General features: G+C 33.1%; 1 protein-coding gene across 1 annotated transcript in view; it reads left to right on the top strand.

Moving 5' to 3' along the window:
- The window catches only part of LOC143062558 (uncharacterized), a 45,584-nt gene that overhangs the window by 14,890 nt on the left and 10,420 nt on the right, over window positions 1–20,274 (top strand). The window contains exons 18-34 of the mRNA XM_076234222.1: window positions 273–535; window positions 1,067–1,217; window positions 1,869–1,928; window positions 2,321–2,583; window positions 3,027–3,177; window positions 3,942–4,001; window positions 4,623–4,885; window positions 5,529–5,679; window positions 8,825–8,884; window positions 10,006–10,268; window positions 10,616–10,766; window positions 11,419–11,478; window positions 12,573–12,835; window positions 13,152–13,302; window positions 13,772–13,912; window positions 18,236–18,498; window positions 20,087–20,231. Coding sequence (XP_076090337.1) covers window positions 273–535; window positions 1,067–1,217; window positions 1,869–1,928; window positions 2,321–2,583; window positions 3,027–3,177; window positions 3,942–4,001; window positions 4,623–4,885; window positions 5,529–5,679; window positions 8,825–8,884; window positions 10,006–10,268; window positions 10,616–10,766; window positions 11,419–11,478; window positions 12,573–12,835; window positions 13,152–13,302; window positions 13,772–13,912; window positions 18,236–18,498; window positions 20,087–20,231 — 2,859 coding nt within the window. The remainder of the gene's footprint in view (window positions 1–272; window positions 536–1,066; window positions 1,218–1,868; window positions 1,929–2,320; window positions 2,584–3,026; window positions 3,178–3,941; window positions 4,002–4,622; window positions 4,886–5,528; window positions 5,680–8,824; window positions 8,885–10,005; window positions 10,269–10,615; window positions 10,767–11,418; window positions 11,479–12,572; window positions 12,836–13,151; window positions 13,303–13,771; window positions 13,913–18,235; window positions 18,499–20,086; window positions 20,232–20,274) is intronic.

Genomic DNA, 20,274 nt, shown 5'->3' with positions numbered 1-20,274 from the left:
CCGATAAAAAAACCAGTAAAACATTGTCAAATAAGGTAGCAGAAAATCATAGTCCGAAAACGTAATCAAAATCAACCCTTACCCCTTATAACTAATATTTTGCAGTATTAAGTTGCTGTTAACGGACAAGGGCTTACTGCTTGACTACTGGTATTTACAAAATTGTCCATTGAAATTTGGTATCAGTAATGTGTTGCATTAGATGTTGTCGTAGTCTTGAACTATTGCACATATAAACTTCAACCCTGAAAATGTTTTTAATCATTAAACAGAGTGTATGAAGACCGCTTTAGATGAACTTACTCCAACAATGTTAGCTGTAACTACCGATGATTCTGCCAATGGATTTAACCCAGAAGACATATTGGGAACAAATGGATGGATTGCCGATGGTAGAAACCCTGTAATAGTTTTGAAACTGAATGACGACGACGACAGTCCAAAGGTCTATCAAGTTAGCATGACTGTCACTAATGTCAAGCAGATAGACGCTGAATTAAAGAATGTTGAAGGAGTAACAGTGACAACTGTAACAGTAAGTCTTGAATCTGCAGATATAGCAAACTTGCAATTCATTAATCTTAGAAAATGTATTACCAGTTGTCTTGAAGTTTGAAAATACCTGCATGACACTGTTAAAAATAGTTAAAAATTGCTGTTTGAGAAAGCCACATTACTCTTGCGTTACATAAATATCCGGAACAAAAGCACTGACTGCCAAATTATAAGAAAAAATACATGCTCTATATCTTTGACATGGCAATATGTTGTTGGTCCACAAATCCTATGAGTATATTTGCTTTATTGCCTCGTTTTCATCACAAATAAATGCAAACGAGGCACATGCTTAGAAGTATTTTTTTCTATTTTATTATCGTTTTAACCATTTTAAATATTTGACCGTAAATATTTTTCTTTTCTAGATCGAATTGTTTGGTTTATTTTTAATCAAGATTTGATCATTCAAAACTTCATAGAAAGGGTGGTATATAGGTTACGGCGCGGATTCATTTATTCAAATTGTGTATAAATCTTTTAACGCTTGCTCTTTGACATATAATTGCAGAAAATGCCAAAATCAACCGGACAAGAACCAGTAGTTTTAAGTTTCAATGGTGTTATTGGTACAGAAATTGTAATTAAACTGGTATCACCACTAAGAGCTGAAGCACCTATTGTTTCTGATACAGAAGTAATTGCATGTATTCATCCAAAAGGTACGTAATGGCATAATGTAGAAATGTGTATTAAACAAAGCAAAAAAGCTTGAATTTGGACACATACATGAATATAACATACTTTATTTGGACACATACATGAATATAACATACTTCCGATTGACATGGTTAAATTCATATCTGGAGCACTTTGTGGACCTATCAAATATCGTCATGACCACAAGTCAATAAGCATTCATGTGATACTAAAACTTTCCAAAATCCCTTTTTGATAAAGTTACAGCTATGCGTATCAAATATTTTGTTTAAAATATTTACTTGCTTCTTGTATGTTACTTCTGACTAAGCCGAATTAGTGGTTCATTACACAGACTAAAAGTCATCGCAATATTAGTTTTCGAATGATTCACTTTCTGGACAGTTATATGTTTTATTATGAATGCACATATTTCAGATAACAATATTGGGAATTGATTGGTGCATTTAACAAAAAAAAACTTTAACCAATATGAATGAAAATAAAGTGAATGGTATCGTTTATTTTGTAGCTTCAAATAAATTGCTACGTTCAGTGAATTTTCCTGAACTATTATTTCTTGCAAGATATTTAAGTAACAAAGTACACATATATTTTAATGGTTGAATTAAGAATTTAATTAAAAGAAAGAAATGATGCAATTATGTTTTCAGAGATTACAACAGTCATCCTGCCGTCTACATCAACAACAACTTTGGTACCAACAACCACAGGTATGTTACAGTGAAGTTACAAGCTACAAATATAAACTTATAAAAAATTAGAAAGAAAAAATGAATTCAATAGAATCAAAAAGTTGTGGGACCTTGTATAACTTGCTGTTCGGTTTGAGCCACTTTTGTAAAGAGTGATTTGAATGGAGAGTTTTTTCATTGGCACTCATACCACATCTTTCTATATGCAATAAGTTTTGTTGAAGAAAAATGATGTCGATTAAAAATATTTTAAAGACATTAATCTCTTTATTCCCTTTTTCAAATCAAGTTGAACGATATCGAATCCCTCCAAACACAATTGTTTTAATACAAAGATGTAAATAGTCTCTATAACGAATATGCATAAAATTAATTACAGCTATATTACAAGTTCATATTTATATTTATAGCTATCATGGAGTGTCCAGTAAATACCGTATCAGATATATTAGATGTTGAAAAAGTAACCACATCATCTAATCCAACTGAGGCAGACCAAGTTCTTGAACCTGAAGGATGGACCCCAGCACCTGATGATGATACTCCAACCGTTGTATTGACATGGGATGAACCGGAATCAATTATGGATGTAATTGTAGTAACAGAAGAGGTTGACACTGTCCGAATCATTGTTTACAATGACGATGAAGTTGTTTTTGATGAGCCCATTAAGGTATGATATATATTCATAAAAGGGGTTGTTAAAGTGTTGAAGAAATACAAATATTTTCATTATGTAAATTAGATTAAGAAGAGATTTGTGAAATTGTAGTTGCACAATACTCATCAGAGACGCTCTAATCAAATATGTTAAAAGGCTAACCACAGGCGGAAGTTGAGAAGCACTGTTTAAATTAAGCAATTTCAATATTTTTAGAAAAAAAAGGTATCTCATTCCAGCTCATAATTTTTGTAAACATTAGTCTAAGACATACAGTGTTAAAATAAATACAAAGTTCTTAACGATCAAAGTGAAATGAAAGATAAACGGTAGATACATGTTCATAATAACTGTCGAAGATAACCACTGTGCCTATGCCTTTTTGTTATAAAACAAATCTCAGCATATTAGATATTGGATCATCTGAATAACATGATGCATTTGTTGATATACAGGTTCAACCAGATGACCCGACAGTTGATGTCACCTTACCAAATATTAAGAAGGACATAGTTCCTGGTAATAAGATTAAATTGATAATTACACCTGTGTCAGATGTTGCCAAGCCTGTTGTGAAGGATGTGACAGTTAAAATCTGTAGGAAAGGTAACTTTTTGATGTTTTGTAAAATAGTCAGTTAAATTCGACAAAGCTAAGATGGCACTTACTTACAACCCTAACCCCAATCAAATTACACGAATTTCACCTCTTTGCTTCGAAATTAGAAGTTCATACTTTTCTGTTTACTAATTAGCTATGCATGGATAACTGCAAGGGTAAAATTGCATTTTCTTGTAATCAACATATGAATACATAACTAGGCATATTTTCACCGAAATTCCGAATTCACATATACTGCATTGATTCATTTCGAAACAACAGTGTACAAATATGAAAGATGTGATACAGATTTTATGTAACTCGAAGTACAGAAAGTTTTATAACATATTTATAAACACCAGTTAAACCAATAGTAAACAAAAATCAACTGTCACTTTTTGTATTTTTCCATTTCCATTTTTTCATTTTTTGAGTGACAATAATTCATGCAATGCTATTTTATAAACATTGAAAATCATCACTAGAAAGATATTGAAGCTGAAACATCATCTCGTCTCAAAAATCATTAATAATCCTCAATTATACAGCAGAACCGCTAAAGAATTATTTCTTCTGGCATCGATTATCACATTGAAGATTTGCAATCCCTTTGTTGAATTTAATCATCGTCTTATTTAATAATCACTGAAAACAATATGTTTTAACGGTTGCATAATATTTAACTATAGAACACTGCTATCAATGTGTATTTTTCTTATTCAATGTATTTTTGTGTTTAGATGAAACAATCATATGAATATCTTTTACAGAGATAACGACAGTCATCACATCTACTGCAGCATCAACAACTTTGTTATCAACAACTACAGGTAAAGTAATGTACCAAGTAGAACGAACTTCGAACCACATGTAGAAATATGAAAAATGTGAAATGTGATAGATTTATTATGCAAACTCTATTAACGTGAGGTAAATATTTAGTAGTACTAACATAAAGAAGCAGAAAATAACAACACCATGCCCCAAAAAACACGAAGAACCAACAGAAAAACATTTTTAAAAAATCGTTATATTGGGCATTTCTTACCCCTGACATCACAAAATTCATTAACTATAAATGAATGTATATTCTTTTATATCAAAAACTTGCCCGATAGCGAACCTTTGCTATTAGAATATTTATGGGATTTTTAATAACATAAGCAACACGTGTGGAGACGGATCTGCTTACCCTTCCGGAGCACCTGAGATCACCATCAGTGTTTGGTAGGGTTCGTGTTGCTTAGTATTTAGTTTTCTTATTTTTAGCCATGGCGTTGTGTGTTTACGTGTTTTTTTTTTAATATTATTTTTGTGTTCATCTTATATAGTATTTAATGAGTTGTTATCCGAATTCGTTCCACGTCTTTCGGCAAACTATTGTTATTCTCTTCAACTATTTATTTACACATGTAAACTTAAACCAAAATACTTTTTTAATCGTTAAACAGAGTGTATGAAGACCGTTTTAGATGAACTTACTCCAACAATGTTAGCAGTTACTACCGATGATTCTGCCAATGGATTTAACCCAGAAGACATATTGGGAACAAATGGATGGATTGCCGATGGTAGAAACCCTGTAATTGTTTTGAAACTGAATGACGACAACGACAGTCCAAAGGTTTACCAAGTTAGCATGACTGTCACTAATGTCAAACAGATAGAAGCTGAATTAAAGAATGTTGAAGGAGTAACAGTAGCAACTGTAACAGTAAGTCTTTAATCTGCAGATATAGCAAACTTGCAAGTTTTCTCAAGATTTGGATGCATATTTTATTTTCATCTTACGGAAATTTTTCTTCGATTTATACACCTTTTTTTCAATAAGACGTAATTCAGGTATTTGATTTCGGTTATTTAAACTGTTTAATCAAAACGTTTTTAAAGTGAAGTTTTAAAAAGGGAAAACTTAGTGTCTAAATTTCATGTTTTTCACTAAAATACATAAATACATAATATTTGAAGCCAGTATTTTAAGGTTTCGGAATCGAAGCCGAAGATGATATCCTGAATTTCGAAATTGATTCTTAGGCAGACTATCATATTATGAATAGATTTTATGTATGATATTACCAGTTGTCTTGAAGTTTGAAAATATCTGCATGACACTATTAAAAATAGTAATATATTGCTGTTTGAGAAAGCCACATCACTCTAGCGTTACATAAATATCCGACAAAAAACCAACTGAGAAGCCGTCTGCCAAATTATGAGAAAAGGGATATGTTCTATATCTTTGAGAATTTAAAACATCATAGTACGGCGGAGAATGGCATATAGGTGTTACGGCGCAGATTCATTTATTCAAATTGTGTGTAAATCCTGTACACTTGATCTTTGACATATTATTACAGAAAATGCCAAAATCAACCGGACAAGAACCAGTAGCTTTAAGTTTCAACGGTGTTATTGGTACAGAAATTGTAATTAAACTGGTGTCACCACTGAGGGCTGAAGCACCTATTGTTTCTGATTCAGAAGTTATTGCGTGTATTCATCCAAAAGGTACGTAATGGCATAATGTAGATATGTGTATTAAACAAAGTGTATTTGGACACATACATGCATAAAAAATACTTCCGATTGACATGGTTAAATTAATATTTAGAGCACTTCATGGATATATTTAATGTTGTCATTATCACAAAAAAAATTGAAAACAACACATTTAATAATTTCATGCGTCCGAAGCGCTTTTCTGGAATTTACCTTCATCAGAAACGTTCAAAGCCAAACATTTGAAATCCGAGGATGCATAATTACCGAAACCGTCGAAGAGCTATATGACAAAAATACTTAAACTAAATAACCAAATTCATCTAAAGTCAACTTTGCCAAAGGGAGTTGAAACCGTACTTTCTTAAAAATTTTAAAATTTATAAACGAACATTTTAGCAAAGTTTGTTAAATCATGTCAGTACCGAAGTACTGACTACTGGGCTGATGATACCCTCGGGGACTGATAGTCCAGCAGCAGAGGTATCTACCCAGTGATGACAAAATTTAAAACAACACGTTTAATAATTTCATGCGTCCGTTTTCACAAGTCGTTAAGCTTTCATTTGATACCACAACTTTTCATTATCACTATTTGATAAAGTTTCAGCTCTGCGTAGTAAATATTTTCATTTATTAACTTCTTGTATGTTACTTTTGACCAGGCCGAATTACTGGTTCTATACCAAAACAAAAAAATCATTGCAATATAACTTTCTGAAAGATTTGATATCTGTATTACGATAAAGACAGTTATAATAAAATTAACGGTACCAATTTTCTTGCACCAGATGCGCATTTCGACAATTCATGTCTCTTCAGTGATGCTCTTGGCCAAAATATTTGAAATCTAAAGCTGATATAAAAGATGAAGAGCTTTAATCCGTGAAAGGAATCAGAGCTTTGCATGAGGGAGATACATTCCTTAATTTATAATATTTTCTATCATTTTATAACAGCAAATTTTATTAACACAAAAAATCCGTATTTTTATGCCAGTAACGAAGTACTGGCTACTGGGCTGGTGATACCCTCGGGGACTAATAGTCCACCAGCAGAGGCATCGACCCAGTGTTATTATGAATGTACGTATTCCAGATAACAATATTTGGGTCTTTCCTTGTGTATTTGACAAACCAAATCTTTTACGAATATGAATTAAACTAGAGGCTCTAAAGAGCCTGTGTCCCTAACCTTGGTCTATGTGAATATTAAACAAAGGACGCAGATGGATTCATGACAAAATTGTGTTTTGGTGATGGTGATGTGTTTGTACATCTTACTATCTTACTTTACTGAACATTCTTGCTGCTTACAATTATTTCTATCTATAATGAACTTGGCCCAGTAGTTTTAGAGGAGATGATTTTTGTAAATGATAACTAAGATTTACGAAAAATGGTTAAAAATTGACTATGAAGGGCAATAACTCCTAAAGGGGTCAACTGACCATTTCGGTCATGTTGACTTATTTGTAGATCTTACTTTGCCGACATTTATTGCTTTTTACAGTGTATCTCTATCTATAATAATATTCAAGATAATAACCAAAAACAGCAAAATTTCCTTAAAATTACCAATTCAGGGGCAGCAACCCAACAACGGGTTGTCCGATTCATCTGAAATTTTCAGGGCAAATAGATCTTGACCTGATAAACAATTTTAAACTGTCAGATTTACATTAAATGCTTTGGTTTTTGAGTTATAAGCCAAAAACTGAATTTTACCCCTATGTTCTATTTTTTAGCCATGGCGGCCATCTTGGTTGGTTGGCCGGGTCACGCCACACATTTTGTAAACTAGATACCCCAATGATAATTGTGGCCAAGTTTGGTTTAATTTGGCCCAGTAGTTTCAGAGGAGAAGATTTTTGTAAAAGAATACTAAGATTTACGAAAAATGGTTAAAAATTGACTATAAAGGGCAATAACTCCTAAAGGGGTCAACTGACCATTTCAGTCATTGGTGACTTATTTGTAAATCTTACTTTGCTGAACATTATTGCTGTTACAGTTTATTTCTATCTATAATGATATTCAAGATAATAACCAAAAACAGCAAAATTTCCTTAAAATTACCAATTCAGGAGCAGTAACCCAACAACAGATTGTCCGATTCATCTGAAAATTTCAGGGCAGATAGATCTTGACCTGATAATCAATTTTACCTCTGTCAGATTTGCTCTAAATGCTTTGGTTTTTGAGTTATAAGCCAAAAACTGAATTTTACCCCTATGTTCTATTTTTAGCTGTGGCGGCCATCTTGGTTGGTTGGCCGAGTCACGCCACATATTTTTTAAATTAAATACCCCAATAATGATTGTGGCCAAGTTTGGTTTAATTTGGCCCAGTAGTTTCAGAGGAGAAGATTTTTGTAAAAGACTACTAAGATTTACGAAAAATGGTTAAAAATTGACTATAAAGGGCAATAACTCCTAAAGGGGTCAACTGAACATTTCGGTCATGTAGACTTATTTGTAAATCTTACTTTGCTGAACATTATTGCTGTTTACAGTTTATCTCTATCTATAATAATATTCAAGATAATAACCAAAAACAGCAAAATTTCCTTAAAATTACCAATTCAGGGGCAGCAACCCAACAACGGGTTGTCCGATTCATCTGAAAATTTCAGGGCAAATAGATCTTGACCTGATAAACAATTTTAAACTGTCAGATTTGCTCTAAATGCTTTGTTTTTTGAGTTATAAGCCAAGAACTGGATTTTACCCCTATGTTCTATTTTTAGCCATGGCGTCCATCTTGGTTGGTTGGCCGGGTCACCGGACACAATTTTTAAACTAGATACCCCAATAATGATTGTGACCAAGTTTGGTAAAATTTGGCCCAGTAGTTTCAGAGGAGAAGATTTTTGTAAAAGTTAACGACGACGGACGCAGGACGACGACGACGACGGACGCCGGACGCCGGACGCCAAGTGATGAGAAAAGCTCACTTGGCCCTTTGGGCCAGCTGAGCTAAAAAAGTGAATGTAATCGTTTATTTTGTATCTTCAATTAAATTGCTACATTAATTTAATTTTCCTGAACACTCATTTCTTGCAAGATATTTGAGTAACACATTACACATATTTTAATGGTGGAATTTAGTATTTGATTAAAAGAAAGAAAGAAATAATGCAATTGTGTTTTCAGAGATTACAACAGTCATCCTGCCGTCAACATCAACAACAACTTTGGTACCAACTACAACAGGTATAATAAGTGCATTTACTAGCTTTAAATATAAATTTATAAAAAATGAGAAATGAACTTTTTGTGGCCCTTTATAGCTTGCCGTTCGGTGTGGACCAAGGTTTCGTGTTGAAGACCGTACCTTGACCTATAATGGTATACTTTTATAAATAATGATTAGGATAGAGAGTTGTCTCATTAGCACTCATACCACATCTTCCTATATCTAACTAGTTTTGTTTTCAAACGAAAAAGTGACACAAGCTTTCAAACATATGGTTGATAAATTCCATCGTTTATAAGAGTTTACGAAATAAACAAAGCTGTCAATTGAGAGCGAATAGTACAGTGACGTTTTGATTGTTATTTTCAGTCTTATATTTTTGAACATTTCTACAGTATGTTGATTTAATTCAAGTGGCAACAACCATTGTCAAATCCATATCTATTTAATTTGTTTTTTTACTGTTTTTTTTTTAATTAAATGTTGTATTACAACTAGACAACAAATGCAAATCCAAACTCACATAAAAACTACCCCATGTTCTATAAAATGTAGTGTTGAACTTGGGCATGCATACACAAAGCAAATTTTACTGCAGTAGTATTCTTAATAATCAACCATGCTTTCTCGTTTAATAACTAATCATTTGAAATATATCCTAATAAACAACATACTAGTAGCAGAGTCAAGCGATTACATCCTATCAAAAAGATTTTTTTTGATAACGATTCATTGAATAAATATTGTATATACTTGTGTTTAACTTTTCCCGATTTTGTAATAGTTCCATCTGAAGTTCTTATGAGCTTGTTTCTGAACAATGATTAGTATCCTCTTAATGAATTTATGAGATTTGCATATTTTAAAAAAAAAATTGTTGGCAATAGCGCCTATTCAGCTATAAATATTAGCGCAAGGTATTCACACAACCACTTTGTTTAAGAAAAATGATGTCGATGATATAATTAAAAATATTTGTAGACTTTAATCTCTTTATTCCCTTTTTCAAAACAAGTTACACGAAATTGGATTCATCCACACAGAATTGTTTTAATCCAAACATATAAAAAGAGTCTTTATGATGAATATGCATACAATTGATTCAAGTTATAGTAATAGTTCATATTCATACTTATAGCTATCATGGTGTGTCCAGTAAATACGGTATCTGAACCCTTAGATGTTGAAAATGTTATTACATCATCTAATCCAACTGAGGCAGATCAAGTTCTTGAACCTGAAGGATGGACCCCAGCACCTGATGATGATACTCCAACTGTTGTATTGACATGGGATGAACCAGAATCAATAATGGATGTAATTGTAGTAACAGAAGAGGTTGACACTGTCCGAATCATTGTTTACAATGACGATGAAGTTGTTTTTGATAAGCCTTTCAAGGTATAATATATAGTAAATCGCTGATGACTACACACTTTGTCATTTTGTACTTTTATCATTTTCGCACATACCTTTCAATTGTTTTTACAAAAGCACTTGATATCTTAATTCCATTATTTCAGACAAAAAGTTCCCTACACACAACCATTTTTTGGTGCACATATTAATACAATACAATTGGATATCGAAATTTCTTTTAACATTAAATTAAAATGAAAGTTACGTTACAAAAATATGTTTTATAATTGCTATCAAAAGATATCCACTGTAAATATATTTGTTTGTCTACATCCCGTAAATGTTATATCGTATTTTTTAAGAAACATTTTGAATTTGTTGTTAAACAGGTTCAACCAGATGACCCCACAATTGATGTCACCTTACCAAATATTAAGAAGGACATAGTTCCTGGTAATAAGATTAAATTGATAATTACACCTGTGTCAGATGTTGCGACGCCTGTTGTGAAGGATGTGACAGTTAAAATATGTAGAAAAGGTAACTTTTTGATGTTTTGTAAAATAATTAGTTGATTTCGATAAAGCTAAGATGGCACTTACTTACAACTCCTACTCTGATCAAATTCTTTAATTTCTCATCTAAGATTCATATATTTTGGTATACTAAGTTACTATGTCTTGATGAGTAACGGGGTAACATTGTGATGTTCTTGTTATCATGATTTTTGTAAAGGACTAGGTATATTTTTTATGTTTCAATTCATATATTCTACAATTATTCACACGATAACACAATACAAAAATGTGAAACATATGATACAGATTATATGTAACTCAAAGAACAGCAATTTATTTATATTTATAATCACCTCCTAAACAAGTAATCACCGAAAATCTACTGTGAATAGATCAAGTATAGGTCTACGCATATTTTGAATATTGGCTAGATACAAAAATGATATTAAGTTGTTAGAATTTCAAGTAAAAATATTTTGGCTTTCTTTATTTGACTTGTTTTTTACAGAAATGATATACAAGGATGACATGTAATATTCATTTTGTTGTTACAAATAAATTGCTACGTTGAGTACATTTTCTTGCAAAATATCTGAGTAACACATTGCAAATATATGTTTATGCTGTAAGTTTTTAGTGTGGAGAAAGAAATAATATAACACTATGTTTTCCAGAGATTACAACAGTCATCCTGCCAACTACATACACAACAACCTTGGTATCAACGACGACAGGTATGTTAGTGTAAACTTAATCGCTACCTTTTAAATTAACATAACAAAAGGAAAATAAAATAATAAATATATGAGATACGAGTGTGTATCAATAAAGTGTTTTAAACAGATTGCAAATATAACTCCTAACACATTTTGAATTAGATTCAGTAGGAGTTGATTTGATTTCTGTTTTAAATATATTTCATATACGTCCGTACTATATTGTGCACGGATATTTTGTGGTTTTAAGCAAATGTTATTTATTTTATGTGTTTAATTTTTTCATCTTTCCCAAATATAGTGTCTAAAATCAGAATTGTTTTAATCCCAATATATGAATATAGTCTATAACAAATATGCATACGATTGATTATAGTTATAGAATAAGTTCAAATTCATATTTATAGCTATCATGGAGTGTCCAGTAGATACAGTATCTGAACCCTTAGATGTTGAAAATGTTATTACATCATCTAATCCAACTGATTAGTCTATAACAAATATGCATACGATTGATTATATATAGAATAATACATGGTAAAATCCGTATCGCATGCTGTATCATCACGAGAAACCAATATCAGTCCCGAGGGCCGAAGGTCCCGAGGGCTGATATTGGTCGAGAATTAGATTCATGCAATATCCGTTTTTTTTTTAAATCGTCCGAAAATATAAGGAAGAAAAGAACATTATGATTTTCCTGTATTTTTTCAGCTGCCTTTTTCTTTTACAGTTTTTTACAGCCATTTCTACATCTTATTGTATTTATTTTTTTATGGAAACCGCTAGTAAAGTTACTGGGTAATGATTTTTTTTTTAATATCGATTTAAGTTGAAATGATAGGACATTTTTTTAGTAGGAACAGCAACTAGACGTCATAGGTCAAACGTTGACGTCATTCGAATTGTGACGTCATGCCAGGTATGCGATACGGAATTTGCTATGCGATACGGGGTATGCGATACGGGTTTAGCCATGCGATACGGGGTATGCGATACAGGGTAGGTGATACAGACTGGAAAAAAGAACCTTTATTAGAGATACAAAATTGCTGTATTTTGTACTAAACATATGATAAAGTTATAGAATAAGTTCAAATTCATATTTATAGCTATCATGGAATGTCCAGTAGATACGGTATCTGAACCCTTAGATGTTGAAAATGTTATTACATCATCTAATCCAACTGAGGCAGATCAAGTTCTTGAACCTGAAGGATGGACTCCAGCACCTGATGATGATACTCCAACCGTTGTATTGACATGGGATGAACCAGAATCAATTATGGATGTAATTGTAGTAACAGAAGAGGTTGACACTGTCCGAATGATTGTTTACAATGACGATGAAGTTGTTTTTGATGAGCCATTCAAGGTATGATATATCCAAAGAAGTGGTTATATAATTGTTGAAGAAATGTAAATAGTTTCATTTTGTACATTTCATTACTATTTCATTATTTTAGACAAAAAGTTCCCTGCACTCAACTTTTCCTTCGTACATATATTTGTTAAAGAAAATTGGATATTTTAAATGCATTTAATATTGAAATTGAAATCATATTTTCGTTCCAAAAACATGTTTTATAATTGCTGTCAAAGGAAAGTCTCTGCAAATTTACGTTGTTATCTATCTTCAGTGAATGTTATATCGTATTAGTTAAGTAACTATTGAATTTTTTGTTAAACAGGTTCAACCAGATGACCCGACAGTTGATGTCAAATTACCAAATATTAAGAAGGACATTGTTCCTGGTAACAAGATTAAATTGATAATTACACCTGTGTCCGATTTTGCGACGTCTGTTGTGAAGGATGTGGTAGTTAAAATCTGTAGGAAAGGTAACTTTTTGATGTTTTGTAGAATAATTAGTGTATTTTGATTAAGATAAATGGACACCTACCTAAAACTCCAACATCAAATTGCTTGAATATCCCATCGAATCTTCAAACTAATTAAGTAACTGTTCTTAGATGACTTCATCATGTATATGGGATAAAATGGTATGTTCTTGTAATGAAGATTTGTGATATTTGCGTCAATTGATCAATCACCAGTTTCCTCGGGTTATGAATACGTGTAATTGTACAAATAGCACAATTTATTGACTGCAAATTTCTGTTATTATGTATTTGAAATCTAAAAAAAAAGGGTTTTTTTATTTAAATTTTTCAATTTGTATTGTCACTCATAGCAGCACTTTGACTGACAAATATCAATACACACTTTGACTTTATTTATTGTTTGTTGAAGTGTCTTTTAAATTAAATTGTTTAACAACAATTGTAATGCTATATCACTTAATTCCAGAAACAACAACAACACCAGCGCCATCAACTACAACACAAATACTCACAACAACACCAATAGTATCGACAACAACAGCGGCAGGGCCATCAACAACAACACAAATACTAACAACAACAACACCATTAGTATCGACAACAACAGGTATACACTGCATTATATTTTTAATCAATTGAAATTCAGGGGAATATTATTACGTGTATGGATTAATTGATGCATCAAGAGCAAAACAGTAGCAAAAGATAACCGAAACGTAACTAAAGGGACATTCAAACTCATACGTCGAAAGAAAAAAGACCACAAAACAAAACACAACATAGAAAACTAAAGACTGAGAAACACGATCACGAATCCAAACAAAAACAAGGGTTGATCGTATGTGCTCTAGAAGGGTAGGCAGATTTTGAAATCTGAAAAAAAACGCCTTAGATTCAAAGTGACTGTAAAAATGCATTTATAGTATTGAAATACAGGGATACATGATTACCAGAACACTCATTTTACATGTACAAACCTATTGGGATATTTTCTTTTCATGTTTTATGAAAACGATAAAAAACAAAATAGAATTATGTTGAAATACTAAGGCTTTTCTACCTCAGCAATAGATTACCTTTGCTGTATTTGGCAAAACTTTGGGAATTTTTGATCCTCAATGCTCTTCTACTTTATTTGGCCTTTTAACATTTTTAGCTCACCTGGCCCAAAGGGCCAAGTGAGCTTTTCTCATCACTTGGCGTCCGTCGTCCGTCGTCCGTCGTCCGTCGTCGTCGTCGTCGTCCGTCGTTAGCTTTTACAAAAATCTTTTCCTCTGAAACTACTGGGCCAAATTTTACCAAACTTGGCCACAATCATCATTGGGGTATCTAGTTTAAAAAATGTGTCCGGTGACCCGGCCAACCAACCAAGATGGCCGCCAGAGCTAAAAATAGAACATAGGGGGTAAAATGCGGATTTTGGCTTTTAACTCAAAAACCAAAGCATTTAGAGCAAATCTGACGGGGATTAAATCGTTCATCAGGTTAAGATCTATCTGCCCTGAAATTTTCAGATGAATCGGACAACCCGTTGTTGGGTTGCTGCCCCTGAATTGGTAATTTTATGGAAATTTTACTGTTTTTGGTTATTATCTTGAATATTATTATAGATAGATATAAACTGTAAACAGCAATAATGTTCAGCTAAGTAAGATTTACAAATAAGTCAACATGACCGAAATGGTCAGTTGACCCCTTTAGGAGTTATTGCCCTTTATAGTCAATTTTGAACCATTTTTAGCTCACCTGGCCCAAAGGGCCAAGTGAGCTTTTCTCATCACTTGGCGTCCGTCGTCCGTCGTCGTCCGTCGTCGTTAACTTTTACAAAAATCTTCTCCTCTGAAACTACTGGGCCAAATTAAAATAAACTTGGCCACAATCATTATTGGGGTATCTAGTTTAAAAAAAAGGTGTGGCGTGACCCCGCCAACCAACCAAGATGGCCGCCATGGCTAAAAATAGAACATAGGGGTAAAATGCAGTTTTTGGCTTATAACTCAAAAACCAAAGCAATTAGAGCAAATCTGACGGGGTAAAATTGTTTATCAGGTGAAGATCTATCTGCCCTGAAATTTTCAGATGAATCGTACACCCCTTTGTTGGGTTGCTGCCCCTGAATTGGTAATTTTAAGGAAATTTTGCTGTTTTTGGTTATTATCTTGAATATTATGATAGATAGAGATAAACTGTAAACAGCAATAATGTTCAGCAAAGTAAGATTTACAAATAAGTCAAATGACCGAAATGGTCAGTTGACCCCTTTAGGAGTTATTGCCCTTTATAGTCAATTTTTGACCATTTTTCGTAAATCTTAGTAATCTATTACAAAAATCTTCTCCTCTGAAACTACTGGGCTAAATTAATACAAACTTGGCCACAATCATCTTTGGGGTATCTAGTTTTAAAAATGTGTGGCGTGACCCCGCCAACCAACCAAGATGGCCGCCATGGCTAAAAATAGAACATAGGGGTAAAATGCAGTTTTTGGCTTATAACTCAAAAACAAAAGCAATTAGAGCAAATCTGACGGGGTAAAATTGTTTATCAGGTGGAGATCTATCTGCCCTGAAATTTTCAGATGAATCGTACACCCGTTTGTTGGGTTGAAGCCCCTGAATTGGTCATTTTAAGGAAATTTTGCTGTTTTTGGTTATTATCTTGAATATTATGATAGATAAAGATAAACTGTAAACAGCAATAATGTTCAGCAAAGTAAGATTTACAAATAAGTCAACATGACCGAAATGGTCAGTTGACCCCTTTAGGAGTTATTGCCCTTTATAGTCAATTTTTGACCATTTTTCGTAAATCTTAGTAATCTATTACAAAAATTTTCTCCTCTGAAACTACTTGGCTAAATTAATACAAACGTGGCCACAATCATCTTTGGGGTATCTAGTTTAAAAAATGTGTGGCGTGACCCCGCCAACCAACCAAGATGGCCGCCATGGCTAAAAATAGAACATAGAGGTGAAATGTAGATTTTTGCTTATATCTCTGAAACAAAAGCATTTAGAGCAAATCTGACAAGGTGTAAAATTGGTCATCAAGTGGAAATTTATCTGCCCTGAAACTCTCAAATGAATCGGACAACCAGTTGTTGGGTTGCTGCCCCGAAATAAGTAATTTGAAGGAAATTTTGCAGATTTTGGTTATTATATTGAATATTATTATAGAAAGAGATAAACTGTAAACAGCAATTATGTTCAGCAAAGTAAGATCTACAAATAAGTCAACATGACCAAAATTATCAATTGACCCCTTAAGGAGTTATAGTCAATTTTGACCAATTTTTTGTAAATTTTTGTAATCTTTTACAAAAATCTTCTCCTCTGAAACTACTGGGCCAAATTTAACCAAACTTGGCCACAATCATTATTGGGTATCTAGTTTTAAAAATGTGTGGAGTGACCCGGCCAACTAACCAAGATGGCCGCCATGGCTAAAAATAGAACATAGAGGTGTAATGTTGATTTTGGCTTATATCTCTGAAACCAAAGAATTTAGAGCAAATCTGACATGGGGTAAAATTGCTTATCAGGACAAGATCTATCTGCCCTGAAATTTTCAGACAAATCGAACAACCTGTTGTTTGGTTGCTGCCCCCGATTTAGTAATTTTAAGGAAATTTTGCAGATTTTGGTTATTATCTTGAATATTTTTTTAGATAGAGATCAACTGTAAACAGCAATAATGTTCAGCAAAATAAGATCTACAAATAAGTCAACATGACCAAAATGTCAATTGACCCCTTAAGGAGTTATTGCCCTTTATAGTCAATTGTTAAAAATTTTCATAAATTTTTGTTACTTTTTGTAAATTTTTAGGAAATAATTTCCACTGTAATTACTAAGCCAAGTTCATTATAGATAGAGATAATTGTAGCAACAAGAATGTTCAGTAAAGAAAGATCTACAAAAACAGCACCATCACCAAAACACCATTTTGTCATGAATTTATCTGTGTCCATTGTTAATATGCACATAGACCAAGGTGAGCGACACAGGCTCTTGAGAGCCTCTAGTTCGTAAATCTTAGTAATCTTTTACAAAAATCTTCTTCTCTGAAACTACTGGGCCAAATTAATCCAAACTTGTACACAATCATCATTTGGGTATCTAGTTTGAAAAATGTGTCCGATGACCTGGCCAACCAACCAAGATGGCCGCCATGGCTAAAAATAGAACTTAGGGGTAAAATGCAGTTTTTGGCTTATAACTCAAAAACCAAAGCATTTAGAGCAAATCTAACAGGGGTTAAATCGTTCATCAGGTCAAGATATATCTGCCCTGAAATTTTCAGATGAATCGGACTACCCGTTGTTGGGTTGCTGCTCCTGAATTGGTAATTTTATGGAAATTTTACTGTTTTTGGTTATTATCTTGAATATTATTATAGATAGAGATAAACTGTAAACAGCAATAATGTTCAGCAAAGTAAGATTTACAAATAAGTCAAATGACCGAAATGGTCAGTTGACCCCTTTAGGAGTTATTACCCTTTATAGTCAATTTTAACCATTTTTCTTAAATCTTAGTAATCTTTTTCCAAAATCTTCTCCTCTGAAACTACTGGGCCAAATTAATCCAAACTTGTCCACAATCATCATTGGGCCAAGTTCATTATAGATAGAGATAATTGTAAGCAGCAAGAATGTTCAGTAAAGTAAGATGTACAAACACATCACCATCACCAAAACACAATTTTGTCATGAATCCATCTGTTTCTTTTGTTTAATATTCACATATACCAAGGTGAGCGACACAGGCTCTTTAGAGCCTCTAGTTTGATTCGAGCGTCACTGATGAGTCTTTTAGAGACGAAACTCGCGTCTGGCATATATAAAATTTTAATCCTGGTATCTATGATGAGTTTATTTGATCTGATTAAGTTGTATAGCACATTGTTAATTGAATTATTTTTATTACAGAATGTATAAAAACTACTATGGAGGATGTATCCCCAGATATGTTGGCAGTCATTACGGAAGACTCTGCACTTGGGTTTAATCCAGAGGACATATTTAAAACCTCCGGATGGGTGGCTAAAAGAAACGAACCCAAAATTACATTGGAATTAAGAGACAGTAATGATAGCCCCATGGTCTATCAAGTTATAATGAATGTAGCCAATGTTCGAAAGATTGAAGCTGTTCTTAATAATGTGGAAAACGAATTTGTAAAATCAGTTACAGTAAGTCGTATAAGTCCAAAAGATTTAGGTAGTACAAGTGTTTACTTGATTTGTCATAAATCTACTTAAATGCAGATATAAAGTAAAGTTACAATACCTTAATCGTTAGAACTTCAAATATAGTGTGAGCTCTGTTTGTTTGTTCAAAGACAGTATTGTCTACTACACCCAGTGTCTAATACATAAATATGACCAAATCTGTAACGAGAAAGTAAGATCTTGGGTTAGTTAAAACATATTTATTTTATAGTGGATTGGGAAACAAGTTTTGCAACTTATATTAATCCCTTTCCACTTTGCGGGTGCGAGTGCTGCCTTCTAGCAGCATCAGCCTGCTCTTTTTCGAAATCTACAGGGGTATCTATTACGTGCAAGAGATATGGCTCTATCTTAACACGGGTCAGCCATTTATCGTCCCCTTCCGACGGACTGTCATCGTTTCCTCAATACCATACTCGCAAATGGTGTCAAGGGAGAGCCGAAAATTCAAGCCCTGAAATTTTCATCCCGGATCGGGAATCGAACCAGGAACCTTTGTGTTAGTAGTCCGATGCAGTAACCATTAAACCACGGTTCTCATTAGGATCTTGGGTTACGCATAGCAGGATTATAGAGTCTCTATTTAGTTTGAAAACTGTCACTCTGAAACGATCACATAATTATAAAGGCAATCATAAAACTCATAAAATGAATATTTCTTTCTTCAATTAATCTTTTATATTTTGGAAAATAAAAATATCAATTTATTTATTTGGGTACGACTGAAAAGTCATCTTAAGGAACGTAATCAAAACATTTCAAAGTATAGGATGTAAACCTGTTTTGATTACTTTAATTCATTACAAAAAAAATCCATTAGTTTAAACATATTTATTATAGTGGATTGGGAAACAAGTTTTGCAACTTATATTAATCCCTTTCCACTTTGCGGGTGCGAGTGCTGCCTTGTAGCGGCATTAGCCTGCTCTTTTTCGAAATCTACAAGGGTGTCTTTAACGTGCAAGAGATATGGCTCTCTCTTAACACGGGTCAGCCATTTATCGTCCCCTTCCGACGGACTATCATCGTTTCCTCGAGACCATACTCGCAAATGGTGTCAAGGGAGAGCCGAAAATTCAGTTCCTTAAATTTTCATCCCAGACGGGAATCGAACCAGGAACCTTTGTGTTAGTACTCCGATGCACAAACCACTACACCACGGCTCTCTCTAAAATCCATGTAATGTCAACTTTGGATTAGTGAGTTTGAACCTAATTTCGTCAAAATTTATATATGTTATAACGGAGACTCTAAGACAGTTACAAGTGCAAGAAAATAAAAACTGGACTTCCTTATTTTAGGGAGTCCGAGGTGCTTGTTCTTAACAAAAATTTGTTTGTTGTATTTGTTATTAAAATAATTTATGTATTAAACACATCTGAGTTGATTTGAAAAAGATTTACTTGTGAAATAATTATAAACAGACACTGATAAACTATATTCACGGACATGTATTCGGGAAATAGTAAAAAACGTTAATTTAAGTTGTTAAATATTAGGATAAAAGCAATACATACATATTTTTAAGTATATTAATCACTCATTGTAGAAAGAACCAGAGTCAGCCTCAACTGAAACAGTTGTATTGATGTTTGATGGTGTCATTGGTACTGAAATTGTGATCACATTTGTTGCGTCAGGAGAAAAACCAATCATCTCTGAAGTAAAAGTGGTTGCCTGTATTCATCCAAAAGGTATAAAAACATTAAATCAGTAAGTGTTTGGGGTGTACAACCT

The sequence above is a fragment of the Mytilus galloprovincialis genome, chromosome 2, assembly GCF_965363235.1.
Source record: "Mytilus galloprovincialis chromosome 2, xbMytGall1.hap1.1, whole genome shotgun sequence".
NCBI lineage: Eukaryota > Metazoa > Mollusca > Bivalvia > Mytilida > Mytilidae > Mytilus > Mytilus galloprovincialis.
This window is presented reverse-complemented; position numbering and strand designations above follow the sequence as displayed.